The 27,830-nt window shown below is 50.9% G+C and overlaps 1 protein-coding gene across 1 annotated transcript; it reads right to left on the minus strand.

Moving 5' to 3' along the window:
• Positions 1 to 329: 329 nt before the first annotated feature.
• On the minus strand, positions 330 to 27,763 carry LOC105815304 (maestro heat-like repeat-containing protein family member 7). Its single transcript, XM_012650448.1, has 22 exons — positions 27,619 to 27,763; positions 23,990 to 24,054; positions 23,416 to 23,538; positions 23,216 to 23,295; positions 22,716 to 22,845; positions 21,647 to 21,733; positions 18,267 to 18,374; positions 17,662 to 17,797; positions 16,471 to 16,559; positions 15,165 to 15,314; positions 12,375 to 12,529; positions 8,406 to 8,550; positions 7,751 to 7,926; positions 7,141 to 7,278; positions 6,944 to 7,058; positions 6,293 to 6,433; positions 5,526 to 5,702; positions 4,921 to 5,014; positions 3,792 to 3,937; positions 1,687 to 1,789; positions 1,114 to 1,173; positions 330 to 481 (listed from the first exon to the last, which is right to left on the minus strand). The coding sequence occupies exons 1-22, from the start codon at positions 27,761 to 27,763 to the stop codon at positions 330 to 332; spliced, it is 2,715 nt and encodes a 904-aa protein (XP_012505902.1).
• Positions 27,764 to 27,830: the final 67 nt, after the last annotated feature.

A 27,830-nucleotide genomic window follows, 5' to 3' on the forward strand; every position in this document is an offset into this window, starting at 1 on the left:
AACAACAGAGTGAGACCCCGCCTCTACAAAAAATAAAACAAATTAGCCTGGCACGGTGGTGCTCCTGTAGTCCCAGCTACTTGGGAAGCTGAGGCTGGAGGATCACTTGAGCCCAGAAGTTGAAGGTTGCAGTGAGCTATGATGACACCACTGCATTCTAGTCAGGGTGACAAAGAGAGACTCTAAAAAAGAAAAGTGCATGCTTTCTCCTTTTATTATAAAGGTTCTACAGGAACACACCTGCGTTTCTGCATTTCTAGTGCAGGGCTGAGGCCCTGATGTCACAGTCTCGGGACCCAGGCCTACATCCAGGACCCAAGGATGCAGGCTCAGAAGTGGCTCCTTTGGGACTTCCTCCTGCAGAAGCAGGAGGTCGGGGTCCTGACCGGCAGCATCTTCTTCTTGGCTTCCAGGACGTAGAAGGTCTGGGTGGTGAGGCAGCTGACCATGGGGTCGGGGTCTCTCTGCATGTACCTTAGGGCTAGACACAGACACTGCTACAGTGCATGGAACAGAGAAAGGCTGCCAGGCTGGGCGGGGGGCCCTGGGCTCTGCCGTGGGGGAAGGTACAGGGCAACAAGACGTGGATGGGCAGATTTCAGAAATACGAGCAGGAGTTTCTTCCGGGAGTCCACACTGCCCAGCCTCAAGCAAGCCCACATACCTGCCACGGGCTGAGGGACATGCAGGGCCAGGCTGCGCCCCACCCTGCACCTGTTACAACACTCGTGCCTCCACCCCCGCTCCCCGGCTCTGCCCTCCTCTGCGCCATGCAGTAGCTGAGTGCGGAGTCCTCTGACTTCACAGAGAGCTACAGCCAGGGATTCAGCCACACGCAGGGCCCAGCAGTTCTGTCCTGTGAGGAGTTCTCGGAACCGTCCTGGCTGGCGAACGGGCTCCACTCGAGGGCAGTGTGGGTGAGAGAGAGGACGTGGGGCAGGGGGGCTCTGACCAACACCAAGACCTAAGTTTCCTGGGAACGAGCCGCCTCTTTGCTCCTTCTGGATAACTTCTGTGAGCCCGCCTACCCATGTTTCCTGGTTTCTGAGCCTTCCGCATCAACACCAGCATCCCTGAAAGACGCCAGGAGTCGGCGATCGGGCTGCCACTCACCTGCATGTGCCTCCTCGATTTCATCGATCTCTTCCAGGTCTAGGGTTTGGATAATCTGGCCTGCGTGGGCACACAGAGGCACTCAGTGGGACCCTGGCTGCAAGCTCTTGTCCCCTTCCCAAACACTCACCATTCCCTCCCTTTTTCTGTCTTTCCCTCCCATGGCCAACAGCCTCAGGTCTGGACTTCTCTCATAAAGTTAAAATTGCGTCCCCTCTTTTCTGAAGGGTTCTAACCAAATTGGGCTGGGTGAAGGAGTGGACACTTCTCCCTGGGGTGACACGAGGCAGTCCCCGGCTGTCTCTGAACTTCCCCCACCGAGCAGCTCTCATGCCCCTGACACCCCACACTTCGGGAGCTCTGCCTGCCTGGCCTCCTGGGCCTCGGCCCATTCTGCTGGAGGACGGTCCCCCCAGCCCAACCAGGAGCTTCCTGCAGGGGAGGGGAGCAGGTGGGGTCCTGCCCTCTGACATAATTGCCATGGGCATGGTACGTCCTCATGTCCCAGCCCTCAGTCTGTCTGAAGGACCCTACAGTAAGGACACAGTGGCCCCAAGAAAACAGAGGCCATACCTGCGAACCACACCGCGGCCCGGCGGATGGGGGCCTGCGGGCTCTTGAGGAGAGACACAGTCTGCTTCAGAAACCAGAGGGCTTTGCTCGCCTCCTGCTCCAGCTGTCGGAAGAGGTGACGATTACGGAAGGGGCCCCTTGCCAGTTCCTCTGCCCCCTCAGACAGTCTTAAGCTAAATTGGAGTCATCTCCTGAGTGCAAAAATCTGTCAAAACATTCTACATCTCCGTCCTCCTACCGCAGCTCCTGAAATTGTATTTCTTCCATGAAGCCTTCCTGGATTGACCAAGCCACAGGGATCACTTGCTCTGGCCTTGACCCAGTTGGGCCATGACACTCGTAGGGATTTACCCCAATCTTTGGCTCACGCATTTTTCCTCCTCCTCCCACCAGTAGGGGAAGGAACTCCATCGTTCACATATGGTTCATTTACACCTTGGCTTGAAGTCTTCAACCTCGTGGTCATGTGCTTTACGCTGCGAAAGATCCAGTCGTGTCTACACCATTCTGTTCACACAGGGCCTAGCGGTGCTCATGTAATCAGGTGTCCTCACACCTCCCTTCCCCTGCCTCTTCCCACGCCTCTTCCCTCAAAGGCTCGGAGGACGCTGTGCCCTCCCTTTGCCACAACCGCTGACCCTGACCCCGGCTCCTGCGCCTCCTGCCTTGCTATATTCTTTCTCTCCTTCCCCACTCTGCAGTCTCAGTTCTGCAGGCCACGGCCACGGCTTTTTCCAACTTCTTTCAGCAGCAGGATCTTTTCTTTAAATAAAAGTCGTCACTGGAAAGCCCATATCCCCAGGCAACGGAAGAGGAGGCTGCTCTGGCCGGAGCGGTGGGGAGGCGGAGCCCAGCGCACCTGCCCGTCTCCCAGCTGCGAGGTCACGCCAGAAGCCCGTGGGATCCTGCCCCACAGTCTCCCAGACGCTGCCCAGACTCGTGCCGCAGCCACATCGCTGAGCCCTGCGTGCTTCCTGAGACCGTGTGCTTCCTGGGTGACGTGACCGTCCTTTCTTCTCATTCTCCCTCGACGTCCTTAGAGCCGATGTTGCCTCCTAAGCTTATCCCGCCATGCTCTTTGCTCAGCGAGCACATCGGGGCCATGGCTGTGTTTCCATCCTCCATTCCACGGCACGCTCGGCGCTCACGAACCCGTACCTCCAGCACGGCCCTGTTCCCCAGACTGCAGCGACGTACGTCTGACTTCCAGTGGGCGGGACGCGCTTGGTGTTCCCACGGTCTCGACAAACTCAACATGCACAAAGTCGAGCCACCGTCCTCCGTCCACACCTGCTGCTCCCTCCTGACCTCCGTCTGTGACACCACCGTTCACCCATGTCAGACACCCAAGAGCTGACCTTTACCCTCACATTCCACGTCGACTAGCTGAGCCCTCTGTGCCTCTGTCTTCACGGCTTTGTGGTCTCCCCCCAGACCCCTGCAGCACAGGCTGCGGTTCTGTCCCTCATGCACTCTCCTCGGATCTGTACGCGGGGGTTTGTGAGATGCACAGCTACGTAACCATCTTACCTGCTTGAAACACTTCAGTGGCTCCCGCTGCCCACGGCGCCCTGCTCCTCCGCGGGGCCCGGCCCCTGCTCCCTGACTCTGTTCTCCTGCCAAGACTGCGCCCTGGCCGCCCATGAGCCAACCCAGCTCGCAGAGTTTTTTGTTTGATCCACACAATGTTTTATGTTATAAATTATTTGCCAGCATAAATGTGGGAAATTTCACCTAAAATCAGGATTTCCTGCTTCTCTAACAACTTAGCAGATCTAGCAATCCTGAGCCCACTTTCTCTCATAGGAACAATGGGTTGCATCTCAACTGGGGACTGAACTACAAAGCACATTCCTCCCTTCTAGGCCTCGCCAAGGTGTCCTGAGATTATCCATGGATGTGCCCAGCTCCCTGATGTAGACAGGAAGCAAGGGGAGGGCAGGAGCCGTGCCTAAGTGCCAAGCACGAAGCAGATGCTCAGTGAGTGTCTCGTTGAACCGTTGCTGCTGCTGCAAACCTCAGAGCTGTAGGAGAAGGACGCGGGCAGAGGGGACGCCACCCTTCCTTGCCCAGGGGCAGAGTGGGGGGGGTGAGCTGGGGCTTACCAGGGCTCCGAGGATGGTCCACACATCTTTCTCCGAGAATACTGCTTTGAGCTTTGACCAGCCCAGCAGGGCGGCTATGTGGCAGAGGGCAGACTGGCAGATCTGGGAGACAAGGAGTCTGCGTGTGAGGAACACGGGCATGGGGCCTGGCAAGGACATGGAGGGGCCCGAAGAAGGGAGACAAGAGGCAGCGCTCAGACTCGGCGGGACGGGACTCCCGGGAGCAGACGGGGAGCCGGGGGTCAGGAGGAAGGCAGGGCTTGTCTGGGCTGTGTGGCTCTACTTACAACCCTGTGTCCCGTGAATGAGAAGGTTAGAAATGACAGTTCCAGCGATTTTCCAGTTGCTGTGGCACTACCCTGAGCCCCAGAGCAAGAAGACTACCCACCTCCTAGCCTTCCTTATTCACTGGCCCCAGAGCTTCCCACTCCCCAAAAACAGTCCCTCTGAAAACAAATTTCCCCCAAGCCTTAATCCACCAAGCAATTTAGAATAGCGGTCACCATGCTAAGGCGGGGCTGGCTGTGCCAGGACTCTCGCCATTGACTTCGCGGTGGGACGCCACCCCCAGAAAGGACATCCCCACTAGCAGCATCCCCAGCCGTGCCTGAGGCCTCAGGGGTGGCAAAGCAGCCGCTCTGTGGGACGGGGTGTCCTGTGGTGAACCGAGTCAGCCAGTGTTCAGGCAGAACTGCAATTCACGTCCCTGGGACTCCTGGGCTCAGAGCTGAGCCCATTCATTCCAGAACATGGGCCAGCTCCAGGCGCTCCCTGCGCTGCCACCCACACGCCTCTGGGGGGGGCTTCCCTGCCCAGGGAGCCTGTCTCCATTCCAGGGCGGGAGTTTGTAGAAAGCGGTGTGGAGAGGAGGCCACTGGGGCCACAGCAGGGAAGCAGAGAGGGACTGGCGCCCCCCCAGAATATTCCACTGGGAGTTGGTGGCCAACCAGAAAGAGCCAGAAGCTGGAGAAAACTCCGGTGCAAACCTCTGGTTATCCCTAGTTTCTCACCGAAACTCTCCAAGGTCAGAGACCAGGGGACTTTTTCAGCATCACCCAATCCTGCCACCACCCTGCCTGAGCGCTTCAGTGGTTAGCATCTGTCTCCCGTGAGAACCGGGGCTGCAGACCAGGCTCCAAGGCCGGGCCTCTCACCAGAGCCACGCTGATATTCGCGTCCTGCAGGTGGAGCACGAGGACGATTATCAAGTTGAGCACCTGGTGCTTCAAGGGGAAGACAAGGACCCTCCTGTTGACCTTGGCCAAGAGACCTCCATAGATTTCAAAGGCTATCAAGCGCAGATGCTCTGACTCCTGGGGAGAAGACACACACACACACACACACACACACACACACACACACACACACACACACACACACACGGGGAAGACACCTTTGCATCTGTGCATCCACCTGGCCACCCAGGGTTGGGGGGGCCCCCAAGCTCCGCCCCCACCAAGCGCATGCTCCCATGTGCGCTGCCCCTGCTCCCATGTGCGCTGCCCCTGCCACGTGATCTGCTTTGATTCTATGGCACCAGACCCTCCCCCTGCTGTCTGTCCACCTCGCTCCACTGCGCCCCCTTTATGACCATCACACAAGAGGGCAGAAGCAGTCAGACCCGTGCGGAATGGCATCGCATTCAAGGTGGAAGGGCCTTTCGAGATCATGCTGCCCAGCTCCCTTATTTTACAGACACCCAGAGAAAGAGCAGGACACCCCCGAGGACCTCACCTCCTCGAAGAAGGGCACCAGCGTGAAGGTGAGCTGAAGCAGGAAGGAGGAGGAGTACTTCCAGGTGAGGTGGCTCAGGAGGTCCTTCAGCATCAGCAGAGTGTCCACCACGATGTCGCTGTTCGAGGAGCAGCAGCAGTTGAGCACGTAAGGCTGGAGGATGTGGAGGTGTCTCACCTGCAGGGCGACAGCTGCTCAGGAATGGGGAGCTGGGGAAATGACGCCCGCTACGTCAGGGGCTCCCATTCAGTTCAGTCCAGCCCCAGAGATGAAAGCCAGTGGGCACACACGCTCCTGCTTTTTCTTCCCAGAGCTGGGACTGGTCCGGCAAATGGGTGGCAGTCCGGCTGAGCTGCCCAGGAGGGCATTTGGGGAGGGGACTTTTGTCCAGCAGGGGCAAAGGGGACAGACAGAGGAGACCCCTCCTTCCACTACACTGTGAGTCCCCATCTCCGCTGCCTTTCTCTTCCCTGATGACACCGATCTCCAGGAGACCCGGATGGAATGTCTGGGATCCGGGACTGGCGTGGCCTGTTCTCTGAAATGACCCCTTCCCGAGGGGGCCTCTCCTGGGAGGGAGAAATCACTCGTGGGTCGAGCCCTGACACCCTTCTATAGTGGACCGGCCTCATGAGGATCAGCCTCTCTGCTCCCAAGAGTGTGTCCCACCCAGTCTAGGACTTGACACACTGACCGCCCAGTCTCTCTGTCCCTTCCCAGTGACAACAGCTGCTGAGAGCGCGCCCATGACCCAGGGCCCATTTCACCATGTTTTCATCCTTGGCGTAGGCCTCCGTCAGCTGCAGCAATAGCTTCACCGTGGCCAACTCCTCAGTCTGGAACCAGCTTGCCAGGATGTGGGTGGCAACGTTATCCACCATGGCTGCCACGTCTGGGCACTGGAGCAGCTAGAGAAAGGAGACCGAGAAACATCATTGGGCAAGGAGGAAACATCCTCAATGGCTTGGATCTCGGCTCCTACTCATTCGTAAAGAAACATTCTGAAAGGTTTGGCAGAACTGGTCGCGAGGCCAAAGCTTAGTTAAAGGGTGAATTCCCACCTATTGTTCCAGAAGTCGTTTATTCATTTTATAAGATTTCCTTAGGCATCTTTGATAAGCGGAACTGTAGGAGATGAAAGTAAGAAATTCACTCTGCCCTCAAAGACCCTAACAAGCCAGTTGGGGAGTGGAGACTTACGTACACGAACCAGCTGGTGAACACCAAGGCAATAATGACATTGCACAAATTAAAAGTAAGTCAAAAATCATTATACGTACGTGTTCATTAGTCTAGGAAGAGTTTATAAAAGAGGTAGAACTTGAGCTGAACTTGAAGAATACAGACAGGGGAATGCGTGTTTGAGTTTAAAGGGGAGAAGCGGCCCCCACCCGCCCTCCCCCGCCAGGGCCAGTCACCTCCGTCAGGAGCACAAGGGCAGTCCGGTGATTCCTGCAGCCGGGGTCCTGCAGGATCCTGACGATGAGGCCGAAGATGGGGCGGTTGTGCCAACAGCCGTTGATGACCAGGGACCTACCAACAAGAGCACAGTGCTCAGGGTGCGCCTGGCCACGGGAGGGAAGGTCCTCCAGCCAGGGACCCAGGCACTGCTTACCTGGCCACCAGAGTGACTCCATCATAGTGTCTTTCAGGATTGGTAAGCAGCCCCCAGCCCCCAAGTTGCTGAATGGAAGACACGTGGTCCGCATACCCAGAGCTGCGCATCAGGGTCTGCAGAGCCTCCACGGTAGAACTGGGGAAAGAGCAGAAGGCAGACCGGAAGTCACGGCCACCTGTGCGACTACCCGAGCCTCCCTTCGAATCGTAAACTGCTGGCGGTGGGACGGCCCCCGCGGACCCGGGCTGACATTTCACAAACGAGGCAACCAAAGCCAAGAGAGATGTGGCATCCCCAAGGTGACTCGGGAAGCCGGCAGAAGGGTAGGGAGTGTGGTCCGGGGCTGCGGGTCCCGATGTGTTGTTTCGTTAACATCTATTGTACTGACTCCCCGTGGTACAGAAGCTCCCCAGCAGCCTGGTCAGCCAGACTTACAGAAAGAGCCTTTTCTAAAGAGTCCAGGACGTCCTGCAGTGATGTCTGGGGATCAGGCGAGAGGGTGTGGAGTGTTCGGGCCCAGCAGGCAGGGACCAAGTTGGGCGAGGGCACTAAGCTGACGGACCCGGGAACACAGTCACTAGCAAACTGGCCCCGGGGCCAAAGGTACCTTATGGGGTCCACCCATTCGGTTACGTGATCTGGGTCCTGGACGGTTTCAGCAACCCCTTCAATCACAAAGCAGGAGACCTGGAACAGCAGGGCCAGGAACAGGGGAGAGAAGAAGGTCTGCACTTCGATCCGACGGCTCGGTTCCAGCAGGAGCTCGTGGATGGCCCTGGTGGCCTGGGGTGAGGAGGAGAGCGGGGGCATTATCATCGTGACCTTCAACTCATAGGTCCTGTCACCAAGAAACCTCCCCACAGCCCATCACCGTGACAGGCTTGCCCAGGAAAACCCATGCTGCCAGAGCCAGGGACGATTAAATGAGCGTGAGCCAGAAAAACAAAGGGCAATTTCTAGAATGTCATTGTTTTAAAGTGCTGTTAGAATCATGGTGCTGTTTTATTCCCTCATCAACCTTGAAAGTTAAGGAGAACTGGGGAATCCAGTTCTGTCTCCCTGACAAGGCAGGGTCAACTGGAAAACCTTCCCTCCAATTCCGTTCAATATTCCAACCCAAGCCTAAGACTCTGCCACTAGAATATTCAGCCAAACACTGATACCTAAAAGGTAAAGGCCCAAAGACCTCAAGACAGGTTAGGACAGGACATCAGAGAGTCCCCTTCTCCACCCACAGCCCCACTCTGCCGGCCCCTCCATACAATCAGCGGAGAGATGGCTGTTCTGCAGCTGGGCTCCTGGACCCTCGACTGCTGGTACGGAGTCAGCCTCTGCAGCAGGTATTCCATGATCACCTCGTAGCCTTTGGGGAAGGATGCCAGGATTTCCCAGGGCTTGTGGACCCCTCTGCAGAGTCGGAAACCCACAGACAAGGTTACCCACCATGGGTGACCCACTCTCCAACAGGCCCCACAATGCTCCCAGAGGAGACTCCAGGCTCATTGCCGAGTCCTCTTGCTGCCCTGCTTTCTGCCTTCTTCCTTGTCTCTCTATTATCCCCTCTCTTCTCCTTCTATTCCTTCCATCTTTTCATCACCTCCAGACTTCCCTGTTCTCTGTGATTTCACATATATATAAATCTGGAAATGTTCATTTGGCCTATGAACTTGACTTGAGAAAATATCTGAGGCCAACGCTTTTTGGCCATAATAAATTTAAACCACAAATCAGTAATAGTTAAGATATCTGGAAAATCCACAACTGTCTGGAAATCATAACAACGTTTCTAAATAATTCATGAGTCAGCGAGAAAGTCTCAAGGGAAATTAGAAAAGATTTTTGAACTAAATAAAAATGAAAATACAACATATTTAAAAATGTGTTGGCTGTAGCTAAAGCTATCCTTAGCAGGAAATTCATAGCATTAAAGTGCTTATTTTATTTATTTTTTAAAAGTTTTTAAATTATTTGCTTGTTTTTTGTAGAGACAGTCTCATTACGTTGCCCAAGCTGGTCTAAACTCCTGGCCTTAAGCAATCCTCCTGCCTCGGCTTCCCATAATGCAGGGATTACAGGTGTGAGCCACCACACCTAGCCTAAAATGCTTATTTTAAAAAAGAAGAAAGTTCTCAAATCATTAATTTACATTTTCACCTTAAGAAACTAGAAAACGATGAGCAAATGACTAGATAATCTGAATGGCCCTAACTACTGAATAAATTCAATTGGTGGTTTAAAAACTTCCAGCAAATAAAACTCTAGACCCAGATGGCTTCAGTGGTGAATTCTACTAAATATTTAGAGAAAATTAATGCCAATTTTACACTATCTCCTCCAAAACATAGAATATAAGGGAATACTTCCAAAACAATCTTCAGAGTTCAGCATTACCATAACACCAAAACCAGATAAAGATAATATAAGAAAAAAAGAAAGAATGAAAGGAAAAAAACTATAGACCAATATACCCCATGAAAAACTCCTCAACAAGATAGACACAAAATTCTTCAACAAAATATTAGTAAATCGAATCCAACAACATCTAAAAAAGATAATGCATCACATCCAAATGGAGTTTATCCCAGGAATGAAAGGCTGGCTCTATAGCTGAAAAATGTAATTTACCACACTAATAGGATACAAAAGAAAAACCACACAATTATCTCAAAAAACTTGACTAAATTTAATCTCCATTTGTGATAAACACTCCAAACAAACTAGATATAGAAGGGAACTTTCTTAACCTGATAAGATACATCTAACAACAAAAGACAAACCCTGCCATCTAGCATTATACTTAAAAATGAAAGACTGAAAGCTTCTTCTCCAAGATTGGGAACAAAGCAAAGATTTCCACTCTCACCACCATGACTCAGTATTGTATTAGGAGTCCTAGCCAGTGTGATAAAGCAAGAAAAAGAAATACCAATTGGAAAGAAAAAACTAAAAACTGTTCTATTTACAGATGACATGATGGTCTATGTAGAAAATCCCAATCAATCTACAAAATAGCTCTGAGAACTAATAAGTGAATTTAGTAAGATTGTAGAATATGAGGTCAATATATAAAAATCAATGTTATTTCTACATACCAGTAATAAACTATTGGAATTAAAAAAAAAATTTAAGTACCATTTACAATTGCACGAAAAAAATACTTATGTATAAAACTAACAAAATCTTTGCAAGGTCTGTATGATGAAAAATACAAGAGTGACGAAAAAAACAAAAAACCTGAACAGAGAGATATGCCATGTTCATGGATCAGAGACTCAGTATTCTGAAGATATCAATATTCCTCATATTTATCTATAGATGCAACACAATTCCAATAAAAATACCACTACGATACTTTTTAAAGAAATAACAATTTCATATAAATTATAAAATTTATGTGGAAAAGCAAAGGAAATGCAATAGCTAAAACAATATTGAAAAAGAGTAACAAAATTGGAAAACTCCTACTACCTGGTTTCAAGACTTAATATGAAACTACATTATTACTATTAGAGACAATGTGGCATTGGTGAAAGAAATGACACGTAGATCAATGGAATGGAAGAGAGAGCCCATGATAGACCCACGTGAATGTGGTCAATTGATTTTTGATAAACGTACAAGGATAATTAATTGAGAAAGTTTAATCTTTTTGACAAATGATGCTAGAACAATCACACGTCTATATGCAACAGATTGAACCTCAACTCGTTCCTCACACTTTATAAAAACGTAACTAAAAATGAATTATAAACATAAATATAAAACATAAATGTATAAAAACTTCTAGAAGAAAACATGGAAGGAAATATCTGTGACCTTAAACATGATTTATAAAGAGAAAAAAAAGATAAATTGGACCTCATCAAATGAAAACCTTTTGCACTCCTAAGAGAATGAAAAACAATCCACAAAATGGAAGAAATATTTGAAAATCATATATATGGCAAAAGACATATACAGAATATGTAAAGAACTCTCAAAAATCACCCATAAGAAAACTAACAACCCAATTAAGACACGGGTAAAAGATCTGGACACTTGATCAAAGAAGAGATATGGATGGCAAATGAAGACATGAAATGATGCTCCACGTCATCAGTTGCTATTAAGTTAGGGAAATGCAAATTAGAAGCACAAGGAGAAGCTTCTACACACTTGTTAGACTGGCTAAATTCCTTTTAATGACTATACCAAGTGTGGGCAGGGAGGGGAGCAACCCTAATGCTCACGTGTTGCTGGTGGAAATGCAAAATTCTATAGCCACTATGAAAAACAGTTTTTAAAAAGTTAAGCATACACCTCTCATGTTGCCCAGCAATCCAATTCCTAGGAATTCATCCAAGAGAAATGGAAGTTTATGTTTACACAAAAACCTATCCACAAATGTTTATCACATCACTATTCATAATTACCGAAAATTGGAAACTACCCAAATGGTGAGTAGACAAACAAAGGGCGGTACATCCGTACAATGGGATACCGTTCAAGGGTGAAAGGAATGAACTGTTGACGCATACAACCACATAGATGCAGCCCACATGCACTATGCTAAGTAAATGAAGCCGGATTCCAAAGCCTACACACCATGTGATCCCTTCATTCTGAAAAAGGCAAACTATAGGAAGAGAGAACAGGTCAGTAGTTGCCAGGGCGTGGGAGTGGGGGAAAGCGCTGACTGCAGAGGTTAGCGCAGGGGAATTTTGAGGGGTTATGGAAACGCTTTGTACCGTGATTGTGGTGGTGCCGATTGCGACCGTGCATTTGAGAAAACTTGTAGAACTGTACAGCAGAAGGGTGAATTTTACTGCATGTAGATTTTAAATTTTTTTTAAGTGTTAAAAAAGGAAATTATATTGTAGTACATCCATACAATATATATCAGGAAGCCATTAAAATTATGCTTACAGAAGGGTTTTAACTTGGGAAAATGCATGATAAAACATTCAATGAGAAAATATATAAATTGGTATAGACAGTATGAGCTTGACTATGCGTTTTTAAAAGGCAGGCAAATGATAAACTATGCCCAAGTGATAGCAGAGGTTGCCTTGGTGTGGGATGTAATTTTTTTTAATTAGACATGCTTTCCAACTTTTCTGGAATAAACCATACTACTCTCAACAATTGCTGTGCCCCAAATAAGTAAGAAACTATAAAAAAAACTGAATACATGTTAAGAATAACCAAACTGAGAAAACTGTTGGAGCCGTGTTCATCTACCCATCACCTACTTTTGGGACTGATCTTCCATCTTGAACAGCGTCAGGATGACTTCGTCCGTGTAGGACTGCGCCAGCAGGTAGAGGATCTTCTTAACGGTCGTCTGGGCTGTGATTTCCGTGATGCTGTTCATGTGGTGGTAAAGGTACCGGATGATTTCTGGAACCTGGAATGAGGGGAAAGGGGGTTCTCTCTGGGTGCCCAACACCAGCTCACCAGGCCCCGTGTGACACGTGGGGCTGCACATGACACCTACGCAGAGTGTCCAGACTAAAGAAATCGCCGTCCTGCGTGCTCTGCCCCTCCTGGGCCACCCCCGCAGGACTGTGGACTGTTTCGGCCCTCATATTTTAAGAGAGGGACAAAAGAGAGAGCAGCCAGGGAAGGGAGCTCAGAACCATGTGTGGAAACCACGTCACAAAGAAGGAAGGAAGAGTCTAAGGATGAGTAACTTGGAGAAAGGATGACAAGGGACAGAGGACTGCTGCCTCCAAATCTCTGAAGACCATTATGGGCCGGGCGCGGTGGCTCACACCTGCAGTCCTAGCACTTTGGGAGGCCGAGGCGGGAGGATCGCTCAAGGTCAGGAGTTCGAGACCAGCCTGAGCAAGAGCGAGACCCCGTCTCTACTAAAAATAGAAAGAAATTAGCTGGACAACTAAAAATATATAGAAAAAATTAGCCGGGCATGGTGACACACGCCTGTAGTCCCAGTTACTCAGGAGGCTGAGGCAGGAGGATCGCTTGAGCCCAGGAGTTTGAGGTTGCTGTGAGCTAGGCTGATGCCACGGCACTCTAGCCTGGGCAACACAGTGAGACTCTGTCTCAAAAAAAAAAAAAGACCATTATGGAGGGAGGGAAGGGCCGGCCCTCGCTCTATGGGCCCATGGTGAGCAGCTCGGGCCGGAGTATTGGCCTGGGCAAGTTTTTCATCCTCTCTGTCCTGTAGTTCCTCAAATAGGAAATAAGGAGAACAGTCCTACCCACCTCGGCAGTTCCGAGTTAATGCATCTCAATTGGTCGGAGCAGTGCCTGTCACTAATAAGTACTCAAGAAACTCTAGTTAATAAGGTTCACAGCCTCCTTGAGCCTTTTCCCATTTCTGAAAGAAAATAATTACCTCCTTACAGACCTGGCTTAAGAATTCAATAAAATAACACGTAAGCGGAGCTAGCAGTGCCCGGCACCTAGTGTTAGTAAAACCTGAATATTAACGGAATTCTGCACAGCCCCAGGAGGCAAACTTGGGCTAGGGATTGGAAACTATGTGGATACAGAGTTAGGCTCAGTTTAAGGTAGAACTTTCAGACAAGGAAAGTGGTTTACCTTTCTATGCTGTTGGAGGGAATGTAAATTAGTGCAACCATCATGGAAAAACCTCATTATGGAGGATTGAAAATAGAGCCAGCGGTTCCACTTCTGGCTATACAGCCGAAGGAGATGGAATCACATCTGACAGATGTCTGCACTCCCGTATCATTGCAGCGTTAGTCACAATAGCCAAGACATAGAAACGACCTGAGTGTCTGACGAGAGATGAATAGGTAAAGAAAATGAGGCACACACACACACGATGGCATATTATTCAGCCTTCAGAAAGAAGGAAACCCTGTCATTGCAACCACATGGATGAACCTTGATGACAATATAAGTGAAATAAGTCAGGCACAGAGAGACAAATGTTGCACGATCTCACATGTGGAATCTGAGAAAGTCAGAGAGTAGGACGGTGGTTACCAGGGGCTGGGGAGATGTTGGTCAAAGACACAAGATTTCATTTAGACAGGAGAAATAAATTCAGGAGATCTCTTGTACAACATGGTGACTGTAATTAATAGCATGTATACTTGAAAATTGCTAAAAGAATAGATTTTAAGTGTTCTTACCACCAAAAAAAGTGAGTTAATGGATATGTTAATTAGCTTGATTTAGCTGTTCCACAACGTATACACATTTCAAAATATCATGCTGTACACCATAAGTATATATATCATTTTCGTCAATTAAAAATTAATATTTTTTTAAAAAGAAAGTGGTTCACAGCTAAAAATGAACTAGGATTTAAGGTAGTGAGCTCTCCCCACACGATGGCTGCCCAGTGGTCCAAGGTGCTCCAGAAGGGATCGCAGCGTCCAGTGGGAGGCTGGAGTCGTTGACCTCTGGTCCCCTGCAACCCCAATAGCTGATCAGTAGTGGCTCTGAGGCTTTTGGTCAAATGGTTCTCCAGGCCAGGGAAGTGGAAAGCGTAGGGCCCAGGAACTCGGTCTCATTGAAGTGAGGGTGAATCTACAAGAGCTTTTAACATCAGTAAACAGGACAGATAAAGATAAACTGTGCTGTCGGTTCTACTGCGAACCAGTCCCGCTTCTGATGACGGCGTCTCCGAGTCTCTGTCTTCCGTCCTGCCTTCACGTCAGTGTGCGGTAAGCGTATATATATCCACCCCTGCCCTCCACCGTGCAAGAAGGTGGCACCTACGCCTCTAACATACCACACACTGTCGGAAGCAGGACAGAGATCACCCCTGGTCCTGGGAGCCCCTAGTAATCTCCTCCTGCTCTAGCTTTGACTCAACTCTTTCTTCCTTCCTGGTAGAGGTGACAGCCAGGCGGTCACCCCTTCCCACGAAAGGGCCTTTTCCACAACCACAAACAACTCTTCATTTAGCCCTTTCTCATCTGGGCTAAAGGATTGTGAGTCCCTAAACTCAAGCCAGTCGGAAATAGAACAAGACCCAAAATGGAGCAGAAAGGAAGAATCCTTAAATCGACTTTGAACTATCGGCCCCCCAGAGCTGCTACCTTCCCAATCTCCGGAATAGTATACTTCAGGATCATCTTCAACATCTTGGAAGCTGCACAGATGTCGTGACTGCCGGCACCGGTCATGGCCTCCATGGCCACCATGATCATGTCTGCTCTCTCGTTGGGGGTCAGGTATTTCTTGAAGAACTGAAGAAAGAAGAACAACAGCTGTCTCCACAAGGCCAGCATCCACTCTGGGATAGCCCCAAAACTCTGGCCTCCTGAGAAACCAGTCAATCAGGGTGGGAGGCAGTCCCTGGCCAGCATCTGGCTATTCTATAGTGTCAGGCCAAGCTTCAGAGTGACACCCGCTCTCAAGTCCCCAGGAAGAAACAATGGCCCAGACAACACGATATAGGGGACAACACAGAGGATAGTGCAGCGTGAGAAATGCCGGTAAGGAACATGGTGAGGGCACTGAAGCCACATTAGAGAAGGCTTTACGGAGTTCACACCCAAGGAAAAAGGGGGGAAGAGTTCCAGGCAGAGGGAACAGAATATGCAAAGGCCTGCAGTGGAGAGTTCAGTCTGACTGCTGTGTCCTGCAAGGGAGCCGCTGGGCCAGGTGGCAAAGGGGGGTTGAGACGAGATAAGGCAGGACAGTTACAGCAGGGGCCAGATCACGAAGGGTCTCCGGAGTCACGTGAAGGACAAGGGGGCGTCGGCGCCACGTCTGAAGGGGAATGATATGATGAGATTCGCATTTTGGAAATAGTGCTCTGACTGGAGCGTGGGAAGTGGGATGACAGGAGCATGCTGGGAACGGGACGATCAGTAAGAGGCTGCTGCAGTGACCCAGGCGAGGGACGAGGGGCGACCGGTCAGAACAGCCGCTGGAGCACAGTGCTGGAGCACAGTGGACGGATTCCAGAGCGTTTAGGGGCAGGTGGACTGACGTGTTGAACAGGATGTGCAGAGGGAGGGAGAGGAAAGAGCCGGGCTGACGCCTGGGTCTCCAGCGGGAAGGATTTCAGGTGACCGAGCCCGGGGACACCATACCTAAGACAACCAATACACCTTCGCTGCACAAATAAAATTAAAGGTAGGCCACAAATAAAAGTACCTGGGCACAATCTGTAAGTGGAGAATAAGGTTAACTATACTTTGTTTAGGAAAAAACTGTCTCAGTGACCTCAAACCTCAATCAACTCGAGTGTGCTAGGAATTGGGCCTCACCCCTCCTGAGACCTTCAACTTTGGAGACACTCCCTGGGCTGGGGAGTCGATTCCTCTGCGGCCCCACCCAGGCCCCCCACGATCTCCTCCCCTGCCAGCACTCCCCATCCGGGCGCCCCGTGGTTACCAGCGTGATGTCCTGCATGCTGGCAAACCATTCCCCACGGAAATGCTTCTGCAAGTCCTGCAGGATGATCTCTGTCTTCGGTTTCGAACCTCCCGTCCAAAAACAACAATTAGTGGGCAGGGCCTTGACAGGGAAAAAGGAGCACGCCCTTCCTTCTTTCCCTCCGAACCTCAGAGAAGATGAAGAGAGGTAAATGGATGCAATAACATTTGCTCAACAGAACCAGAATGGGGAGAGTTCTCCAGCACCAGGCCGAGGGAGAATGCAGCTGGGGACTCGGTCTGGCCCACTCGCAGGGCCGTCCTTGTGCCCTGGCAGAACGTGGGCTGTTCCCAGCCTCCGGTGCTGAGCAAATGCCCTCAGAGGAAGTACACCCCTGTCAACTCAGGAGAAGCCAGGGTTTCGGAAACTCCTTTTGGGGACATTTGCAAATTCTCCTGGCCCCATAGTGCGTGCGGCTGTCTGTATCTTTGGTTTTCCTGAGGCACAGAGGAGTATGTCAGGACTCCTAAGTTTGTTCCCTGAGAAAGGATGTTCATTTTCCCAGTCTCATGCCTAGCAGTTGGGATGGAACAGCTGGGAAACATTGAGGGTCCAAGTGGATTCCATGGGTGGCTGCAAGCCTAGCCCCCCATTTTCCCAAGGATCGCTTAGAATCTCTTAAAAGACAGCATTGCATCAACAATGGGGCGGAGGCTGGGTGTGGTGGCTCACGCCTGTAATCCTAGCACTGTGGGAGGCCGAGGCGGGAGGATTGCTTGAGCTCATGAGTTCGAGACCAGCCTGAGCAACAGCGAGACCCCGTCTCTACTATAAATAGAAAGAAATTAGTTGGACAACTAAAAATAGAAAAAATTAGCCAGGTGTGGTGGTGCATGCCTGTAGTCCCAGCTACTCGGGAGGCTGAGGCAGGAGCATCACTTGAGCCCAGGAGTTTGAGGTTGCTGTGAGCTAGGCTGACACCACGGCACTCTAGCCCGGGCAGCAGAGTGAGACTCTGTCTCAAAAAAAAAAAAAAAAAAAAATGGTGCAGAGCTCGTCAGACATGACGGTGACAGGGGCATCATAGCATATTTACTGCAGTGCCTCGGGGTGCCTGACACGATGCAGGTCCTCAATGAACGATGCTTATTTGCTCCTGTGACTCAGGGGGTCCCCACAGCCCCAGCCACCCGTGCTCCTGTTGCTTACTTCTCTGAAGCACAAGGATTTTGAACAAGTAATGCAGTGCCTCTGATGCCTCCATGCTGATCTCCTGGTTGGGGTCCATACAGAAGAGGCCAAAGATACCCATCAGTCTCCCGCTCATCGAGAATTCTGTCATGTGCTGCCAGGAAGAGGAAACTGGTCACCTCTTCGCCATCGCTCTCCAACCTGCCCACCTCTCCACATCACACAGCACCTGCCTGTATGCATCCCCTCACCCCACCAGCTCCACGCTCTGTCCTGGCCAAGAAAAACCCTCCAAATCAGCACCCAGGGAAATGGGGCCGCCAGATCCCTGAAACACGTAAGACAGCGGGGGGCTGTGGACCCAACCCAGCTATCCAGGCCAAGGCCCCCCAACAAGGCAGAGATGTGTCCAGCCAGTTGGACTCACTTGGCCAAGGGCAAACCCAACAGACGTGTCAAGCCTCTAACCCCCTAGGAATAGAAAAGGCACCAATGCATAAAAGGGGAGGGGGTGTTCTGACCACCCACCTCCTATTACGCCTGCCACGGGATCAGTCATGTGGCCCATGTGCAGAGAAGCGGGGCCTTCCGGGTCAGCATTTCCCCCCACCCCGAGCACTCACCAACAGTCTGGGGAAGTTGCAAATAAATCTCAGCAGCCGGGAAATAGTGCCCAAGGCCCGGGTCTTTTCATGCACTTTGTCTGACAGTAATGACCAAGGTAAGATGATCTGGAAAGGGGGCAAGGAGACCCGTCAGCACCTTCTATGGCGACGCCGCTCCCTTCCGTTTCTTGACTCCACATCCCTGACTGCCAGAAAGACAAACAGGAGGGAGCTGCGGCAGGCGCCAGAGTGCACGGCCTCGCGTACTCGGCAAAGCAAGGGTGTGTTTGAGAGTCCCTGGCACTTCACCTACGACCTTCTGAGTCTCTTCCTGCAGGAAAGGTTAAAGACAGCATCGCACTGTAGAGCTAGCATGACAAAGCAGAGGCAAGGAGGGATGGGGGCGGGTGGGGAGTCGGGCTCTCTTGGCGGCATATCTGCACAAACCCTTGCCTGCTAGGCCAGGAGCAGGGGCAAAGTGGTTTCTGAAGGATGAGATTCAGAGCCATTGATTTCTGGAGATTAATAATAATAGTCCCTAAGTAAGTACTCTGAATACAATAACTCATTTTATCCTCACAACAATTCTATGAGATAGGTATTCTTATTGCTACACTAGGTCGAGATGCCAGCAAGTGGGAGAGGCCTGTGTCCTGCTTGGGGCATACCTTTGGAAAAGTGTGCCCCATATCAGAGCTGGTGAACAGTGCCCTTCAGAGCGGCCTTTCTCTCAGAGCATTAAACCCCATCGTGGACAGGCATGTGCCAAAAAAGAAAAAAGAAAAATGAACTACCACCCATACCTGACATCCAATACAAAAATTAATTCAGAATGCTCCGCTTAAACATGAATAAAAAATGAATAAAAAAGAAATAGAAATTAATTCAGAATTGATTACAGACTTAAAACCTAGAAATTATAAAAGTCTAGAAGAAAACAAGACGAAATATTTGAGACCTTAGGTAAGGCAAAAACTTCTTAGGTAAGACAACAAAAGTATGACACAAAAGAAAAAACTGATAATTTGGACTTTATCAAAATGAATACCCGCTGCTCTGCAAAAGGAACTGTTAAGAGAATAAAAAGCCACAAAATGGGACAAAACATCTGCAAATCATGTATCTGACAAAAGACTCATATCCAGAATATATAAGGAACTCTCAAAGCCCCCAAATAAGAAAACAACCCAATAAAAAATGGGCAAAAGGCCGGGTGCGGTGGCTCATGCCTGTCAGCCTAGCATTCTGGGAGGCCAAGGTGGGAGGATCGCTTGAGGTCAGGAGTTAGAGACCAGATTGAGCAAAAATGAGTCCCCATCTCTACTAAAAATAGAAAAAAAAAAAATGGGCAAAAGATTTGAACTTCATCAAAGCAGATATACAGATGGCAAATAAGTCTATGAAAAGATGCCCAGCATCATTGGTCATTAGGAAATGCAAGTTAAAACCATGAAGAAATATCACTACATCCATAATAAAAACTAAAATAAAACACTAACAATACCACATGCCAGCAGACATGCAGAGCAACTGGAACTCCCATACTTTGCTGGTGGGGATGCAAAATGATATGGCCACTTTGGAAAACACTTTGGAAGCATCCTATGAAGTTAAATATACATGTGCCAAACAATGCAGCAATCCTAATCGTGGGTATTTACCCAAGTGAAATAAAAACCTATGTTCATACAAAAGCCTGTATGCAAAGATTTATGGAAGCTTTATTTGTAATCACCCCAAATTGGAAACAACTCAGAAGTTCCTTTAATGGAAAATGGATACACAAACTGTCATCCAACTACACAATGAAAAAATAAACAAACTATCGATACGCATAACAACATGAGTGAATCTCAAACATATTATGCTAAATGAAAGAAGATAGACTTCAGAGACTATAGACTACATAATTCTATTTAGATGACATTTTAGAAAAGGTAAAATTATAGGGACAGAAAACAAATCAGACATTGCCAGGGGCTAGGGGTGGGGAAGGGGTTGACTATAAAGAGTCAGGCGGGAATTTGGGAGGATGATAGAACCACTATGTAGCTTGATGGTGGTTGTGGTTACACAACTGTATGCGTTTGTCAAAACCCATAGAAGTACACACTAAAAAGGGTGAATTATACTATATGTAAATTATGCCTTAATTTTAAAAAAATGGAAATAAATGAAAACAAAAAGGAGGGCCTTTAGGAAAACCATATAGCCCTCAAATATTTTTGCAGAAATGACCTTTCTGATACAGCTGTGCAAAGTCAGATGTGAAATAAATGATGTTGTATTATGCTGTTGTGTAATTCTGTAGAAAAAAATTATGTCTAAAATATACACACTTGATTTTTTTAAGAATTACCTCAAAGTGGCAAATATCATCTAAATTTGTTGCATATAAAAATAAGTTATTTTCATAATTTTAATTTTATTTATCTAGATGAATTGATTTCCCCCACAGTTTTCTATGAAACGTCAGAACCTGTTGAATGGTGTGCTTGCGGGCACCATTTGCGTTTGGATAATGAGAACCCTGGCAGTGGATCCCCTGAGGACTCCACCCCGACCAGGACCAGAGTTCAGCATTTCCATGCCCCACACTCCAACTCCAGCAGAACGTTTGTTATTATTGCATTTATAGTGAGGTTGCCTAAAGTGCATGAAAATGCTTCTCAACAGACATACCAGAAACGATACTTTCCAAAAGAACCATGACACTCATCCAAATATGGATAAATTTCCCTCCAGAGACAGCCCTGTCGAGGTCATTTTATAAGATACCTGGGCGATCTTGTCTCCTTATTTGTAGTCACATTTAATGTTTTATGGAAAATTACATCACCTAATTGATCACCGTCTTGTTCATGAGAGTTGGCTTCCAGTGACTCTTGGCTATTTTCCCAACTCAAGCTCACCCTCAGGTGACAGTCTGTCCTAAGTAAGAGCATTTGAAATGCTCTGAAGACAGTCACAGAAGTGCTTTGTAACGCTGTGAGTCTCCGGCAGGGATCGCATGAAGGAATATAAGAGTAGCCTGGAGGGTGAACGCCACGTCGTCTTTATCAGAGAGCAACAGCAGACCCTCTCACAGGGGAAACACCTTGAAGAAGTTAAACTCTGACATGGAGATAAGCGTTATTACTGTTACAACCTCAACGTGCCCAAGTTCTGAAGAGAAATGGGTCCACATCCTGATGGCTGTGGTTCCAAAATGCGATCCTCAGAACAGCATTCTGGGGGAGACCCAGGAATCCGTCTGCAAGCGATGCTTATGCGTGCGGGGGTGTGAGAACAGTAGTCTTTGGGCTAGAATGACGCCCAACTGTCCTAAGATCCCTTTCCTCTCAAACACACCAGAATTAACACGGGGTCTCAGGTCCCTGATTTCCACAGCCACTCACCTCCAGGAAGCTTTGCAGGATGAGCATGTTGGGGTCCATGTCGTCCATCACAAGAACTTGTAACATGTCATCTAAGGCCTGGACCGTCTGACAAGTGAGGAGACACGGAGTGTACAGGAGGACAGACTGCCGCAGTGCCAGCTCGCCTCCCCGGGGACACGCCCCCATCTGTGAGCCCCCTCCGCAGCAGGAAGGAAGTGGGGGCCAGCCCCACTCAGCCCCCCAGGTGTACCCCGTCTCATGGCAGCCACACTCCGGTCTTCCCTGGCGCTGGCCTTTCGTGGCCTCGCTGAAGACTGGGCCAGATCCAGCCCAGATTGCAGGACAAATAGTAAAATGTGGGCATTTGGCAGTTCTCCCCAGCAAAGCCAGCCCCTGTGGGACGCTCACCCTTAGAGAATCATTCTGTCAGATTCAGGAAACTTCTATTGTTAAAACTAAAAGTGCGGCCGGGCGCGGTGGCTCACGCCTGTAATCCTAGTACTCTGGAAGGCCGAGGCGGGCGGATTGTTTGAGCTCAGGAGTTCGAGACCAGCCTGAGCAAGAGCAAGACCCCGTCTCTACTAAAATTAGAAAGAAATTAATTGGACAACTAAAAATATATAGAAAAAATTAGGTGGGCATGGTGGCGCATGCCTGTAGTCCCAGCTACTCAGGAGGCTGAGGCAGAAGGATTGCTTGAGCCCAGGAGTTTGAGGTTGCTGTGAGCTAGGATGACGCCATGGCACTCTCTAGCCCGGGCAACACAGTGAGACTCTGTCTCAAAAAAAAAAAAAACTAAAAGTGCTTGGGAAGACGTGGCAGTCTACTGGACAGTTGTCCGTAGCGTCTGTGGGTTTTATTGTTAGGCTGTCTCCTGCCAAGACTGAGGCTGTCATGAGCCCCGGTGAGCAAGGACGTGGCAGTGTGGCAGCGTGGCCCACCCCTGAAGACAGCGACGATGAGAGAGCCGAGTGCCTCTGAGCATCACGTGGGCCGCGGGGCCACAGGCTCTGAGGAGGGATCAGAGCCGGAGGAGGCCCAGGGAGCTAAGAGGACATGAGATGACCCCAAAGAACGGTGGGGTTACCTGGAGGTACAGACTAGCACTCTCCTTTCGGTCCAGGCTGGGCAAGATGGGCGGCAGAGAGAACGTGCTGAAGACACACGTGTTTACCAGGTCCAGCTTCTCCGATAAGTAGAACGGTGGCTTCACCTGGCTGGGGGGAGATGTGGGCGTGACAAAGGGCTTTGGGGGTCCCCGTGGGAAGCTGGGTTATGTTTCCGGGAGACTCTGTTCTGCTGCTCTCTCTGGGTGCAGGGAACAGTGGAGACCTGAGTCCCTAAATGCTTTCCAACGGCCTCTCTGCCAGGCAAGGCCTCCCCACGCTGGGCGTCCTGACAGGCCTCCAGCAGCAAAACTGGAGGACATGCCCCCACCCCAGGACGCAGGCACATAAAGTGGCAGCCACGGGGCCCTGCCACCCACGGGCCCAAAGTCGAGTCCCCAGACCTTGCCCTTCCTCCCAACCCAAATGTTCTCAGTGCCAGAGACCCAGGGGCTCTCAGGGGGTGACACCAGGACGGAACCTCAGGGCCACGATGCAGAGCATGGCTTGCTGACGCACGTTGCTCGTCAAAACCTCGGTGGATTCCTGGAGGATGAATTTCTAGAAGGGCCAGGAAGAAACAAGAATTCCCCTCAGAGAGAAACGCCAGCCCACAGGCCTGGAACTCGTCATCCTCAGCCCCGGGTGACCAACTCCCAGAAGAGCTTGGGTGCTTCTCACCTCAGTTTTCTTGGCCAGGATGGCTTTGGAGCAGTACTCGCTCATGTCGCCCTCTGCCTGGGCGTGCACAGCGCCACTCAGGGTTCCCACGGCCCTCAGGAACTGCAGCTTGGTGGCCTCAGACTAGGACACAACGCACAGACGCCTGCCTGAGCCAGGCCTCAGCCCTGTGCTGCGCCTTCGGGGCACCTGAGCCCGCAGCCCGCACCCCACACCCGGCCCAGACTCGGATCAGCGAGCTGCGGGCAGATTGCTCGCTTGATTTTATGGGTGCAGTGTCCTCCTCCTGGGACCGGTACTGAGGTCAGCTGCCTCAGTAGTCCTTTTGGGACAGTGTGGCTAAGGGTCTACGAGGAAGAGCCTTCCTGTAGGATGGGAGCTGTAAGGCCCGTATTCCAGACACCCTGTCCAGTGGCCCAGCCACCTGGGATTTGCCCAGACCAGGAGGCAGCAACAGGCTGAATTTCTGGTGGCTTCCAAGCTAGGGCTGGCACTCAAAACCCAAGGAGTCATGAGCCCTCTTTTTTCCTACTTTCCTCCTCAGTTCTTGAAAGGGTCTAGAGAATTTCCTTACCATGTATTCTTCTTCTAGAAAGTCCAGAATGAACTGGTAGGCTTCTCTTTCTGATTGGCGCAATCCTGAAAAGGGATGTAGTTGGGAAGAGGATACCACAAGATACAAGAGAAAAGAAGAACCCAAAGCCCCCCACCCCCAACAACAACCAACAAAACCCACAAGCCACCAGCATGCGGCCCAAGAACCAACAACCACACCCGGCAGCCGGGCACCGACCACAGAACCCAAAACCAAAAGCCAAAAAGCCACCACATAGGGAAAAAACGTTCTACGTCAGGCATGGCCAAGGATAGAACTGGGAAGAGAGAGACCTTTAAGTCACTCCTAGAAGCCACAAAATCCTGGGGCTGTCCAGGGCTGGCTTTGAAACTCCTGGTTGTGAAGGGCTTGAAACCGCCAGTCAGCCTGGGACCCTCCCTTGCCGGCTGGGCTGGCGTGGCCCTCGGGGCGCAGGGTGGACACAGAGGCCGGAGGTCCGGGCCAGGAATAGAGCCCGCCGCCCCCAGCGGAGTCAGGAGGAGGCGAAGCAAGAGGATGGAGAGGGTGGCAGCGCTGGGCCCCGAGGTGACATGGGCCACGGGCCTGAGTCCAGGCTGCTGCTGCCCTTTCACAGTGCCCAGCAAGCAGAGCCCCTCGGGGCAGAGCTTGGAGCTGACGCTCGGAGACTAACACACAACGGCTCTGGCGTCAAACCGCGTGAGTTCAAAGCTCAGCCCTTCTACGTTAGCCCTGTGGCTTTCAGCAAATTGAACTCTCTCAACTCTCCTTTCCCTGTCTGTATGAAGGGGAAGATGCAGTGTCTGTTCTTGCGGGGGCTAAATGAATTAATACGTATAAGGAGTGATCTTAAGCAATTAAATTCCCCTAAGCTTCAGTTCTGTCATCTTAACGTGGGGATGATAATCACAGTATCTATTGTTGTGGGTTTAAATGAATTAGTACATGTAAAAAATCTAGAATACTTCCTGGCACATAGTAGAAAATCAATAAATTCATTCTTCAGCATACATTTATTGAACACCTACTATGTAAAAAGTATTCTAGGCACAGCAGGTAGTGAACAAAAGAGATGAAATCTTTGCTGTAGTAGAGCTTACATATCTACCCTTACATAGCCTTCTTTTCCTGTTTTGTGAGACAAAGTCTTGCTCAGGCCGGGGTGCAGTAGCACGATCATAGCTCACTGCAGCCTCAAAGCCCTGAATCCAAGTGATCCTCCTGCCTCAGCCTCCTGAGTAGCTGGGACTGCAGGCACATGCCCCTGCACTCAGCTATATTTTGTAAATTATTTTTTGTAGAGACAGAGTCTCACTATGGTACCCCAGCTGGTCTTGAACTCCTGCCCTCAAGTGATCCTCCTGCCTCAGTCTCCCAAAGTGCTGGACAGGTGTAAGCCACCACACCTGGCCTACCCTTACATATCCTTCTAAGAGAATTGTTTTTTCATTTGCCCATATAGGTTCCTATAAATACATAAACAGAGGTCAAAAAAACATCTCATTGACTGAATTTGAGTGGGCCTAAAGGACATGAGGAGAAGCCTTTCATACATCTGAAGAAAGAGCATTCTAAGCCAAGGGAACAGCAAATGCAAAGGTCCTGGGGCAGGATCTTGCCTACTGTGCTTGAAGAACAGGAGGTAAGTCTGGGTGCCTAGAGTGGGAGGAGCAGAGGAAGAGTGGTGGGAGAAGAAAGTAGAGCAGCGATGGGACAGATCTTGAGGGTGTCGTAGTTTATTGTAAGGCCTTTGGCCTTGGGGATGGGAGTCCTGGGCCGGTTTTGAATCAAAGTGGTCTGACTTTGTTTAACAATATCCCTCTGTCTGTTCAGCTGAGAGTAGATCAGGAGTGGAAGCGGAGAGTGACATGGGGTGTGGGCAGAAGCAAAGACACCAACTGGGAGGCCGTGACGATAATGCAGAGGAGAGATGATGGTGGCTCACACCAGGGAAGGTTGTTAGTAGGGAGCGATCAGATTCCATATCTATTCTGAAGGTAGAGACAATGGAATTAGCTGACGGACTAGATGTGAGTATGAGAGGAAGACAGAAGTCAGGCTTTTGGGCCAGAGACACTGGAAGGATTGAGTTGCCATTAGTTGATATGAGGGGCAGATTTGGGGTTGGTAGTAAAGTCAGAAGTTCCATCCCGAATATGTTAATTTTGAGATGTCACTAGGCATCCAAGCGGAGGTACCAATAGGCAGCGGGATGTAAGAGCCGGGAGCTCAGGGGCTGCAGGTCTGGGCTGCAGAGGTCGATTGGTTGTTGGCAGGCAGGTGGGATGTAAAGATCTGCTCTCCTGAACAGGTGTCAGCTAGGTGCGGTGTCCCTCAGAGTCTCGGACACCGTCTTGTTCCTGGCCCAGCTCCAGGCGTACCAGGGAGGCAGGCCTGAACAGCGACAGGCGTGCAGAGACTAGAGAGGGGCAGTCAGAGGCAGGCAGACTTGTGCCCACTACGGGACACCTCAAGCAAGAGGTGGGCAGTCACCCACTTCCGAGCCACTGCAGTCAGTTGAGAAACAGAACCAACTGCTCACCCGATAAGTTTGGCTTCCGAGAGACGTGGTACAGCGACGAGTCAAAGGTCACTCTGTTTGGTTTTTGCTTGTTAGGATGTGGATTCATCTGCACACCGGAGGCAGCAGCCTGCAGCTGGCGATGAGAACGGTCCTTCCAGGGGAAGCAGCCTCTCCACTCGAGCGGGCGCTGCAGGAGGCAGGCCCCGGCCGTTTAGGAGAAAAGGAGTGGGCGGAGCAGGGCCGGTGCCGGGCCCGCTGCCGGCTTCCCCTTTCCTCCCCTTGGGAAGACACGGGACTCTCTGACGCGCCCTGATCCATCCTGACTTGCTGGGGTCTTCCCTCCACGGGTCTCCCTGCGCGGAAATCTCAGACTCACAGGCGGGCTGCAGGGTCACCGCGTCCACCCCTCTGCGTCTGGGCCAAATTGCCTCCGACAGTTTTCTTGCTAAGATCCTGAAGCACTCTCTTCCCAGAGGCTTCTGGCCCCACTCCCTAATTCACAACCCCACTTCCGCCCTACAGCAGGGGAGCTCAGCGCCCCCACGTTTGCCCCCCAGACATGGCCCAGGGACGCCTGCTCGGGGACCAGGTAGAAACTGCTGCCAGACCAGGTTCTCTCGCTGCATTGCACTTTGGGACCCCAAACTGGTGCACCCTGTCGCTCACTGCTCTGAGGAGAGCCTGCTCTGCACCCCCTCTTCTCTTCTTGCATCATCCTCCTCTTAGCCGGTCTCTGTCTGTCCCACTGCAGGAGCTGCCTCCTCAGACAGGTCCGCCCCGGGAACTCGCCTGCACCCAGCCGAGGTTTCCCTGGGCCCAGAGTCAAGGGCCCCGTTCCCCAGAAGCCAAAGTTAGGCCAAGGTGTCCAGGTCTGGGATCAGGACACCCACAACTTCTCCAGAGACCTGGACCCGGCTCCCCTCCCAGCCCAGCCCCCAGTGCAGCACCCCCAGACCCAGGCGAGCCAGGCCCCTGAGCCCGGAGTCCCACGGTCCCCGGGGCAGAGCTGGGGCCACCCCTTCCGAGCCACCCGCCCGAGCCCTTCATGCCCGCCCTGCCTCGTCCTAGGCTGTGGAGGGGGACGGGCGGGCAGGGACCCCTTTACCTGACACACGGCGGCGCCGCAGACCCAGGGCACAGGCTTCTCCGGCACTGCGGCTCCAGGGGGCGCTGCGCTCCTGGGCCCTGGAGCGGCCCCTGCAGGGCAGGCAGGGAAGTGGTCCAAGTCGGGGGTGCTCCCCCACCCCCATCCCCGTGCATCTGCAAGGGAGCAGAGGGCACCCTTGCCCTCCTCCTCACCACCGGGAGGAAGGGCCC

Source organism: Propithecus coquereli, unplaced genomic scaffold (genome assembly GCF_000956105.1).
Source record: "Propithecus coquereli isolate 6110/MARCELLA unplaced genomic scaffold, Pcoq_1.0 Scaffold328, whole genome shotgun sequence".
NCBI lineage: Eukaryota > Metazoa > Chordata > Mammalia > Primates > Indriidae > Propithecus > Propithecus coquereli.

What these genes read in the sequence shown, in the direction of transcription:
- LOC105815304 (XM_012650448.1), bottom strand. Translation starts at nt 27,763, where the DNA reads ATGGGGGTGGGGGAGCACCCCCGACTTGGACCACTTCCCTGCCTGCCC. An exon ending in TCCTGGCCAAGAAAACTGAG is followed by an intron (nt 23,296 to 23,415) that starts GTGAGAAGCACC and finishes TGGCCCTTCTAG; the next exon opens with AAATTCATCCTCCAGGAATC. An exon ending in ATGGAAGATCAGTCCCAAAA is followed by an intron (nt 8,551 to 12,374) that starts GTAGGTGATGGG and finishes CCGACTCTGCAG; the next exon opens with AGGGGTCCACAAGCCCTGGG.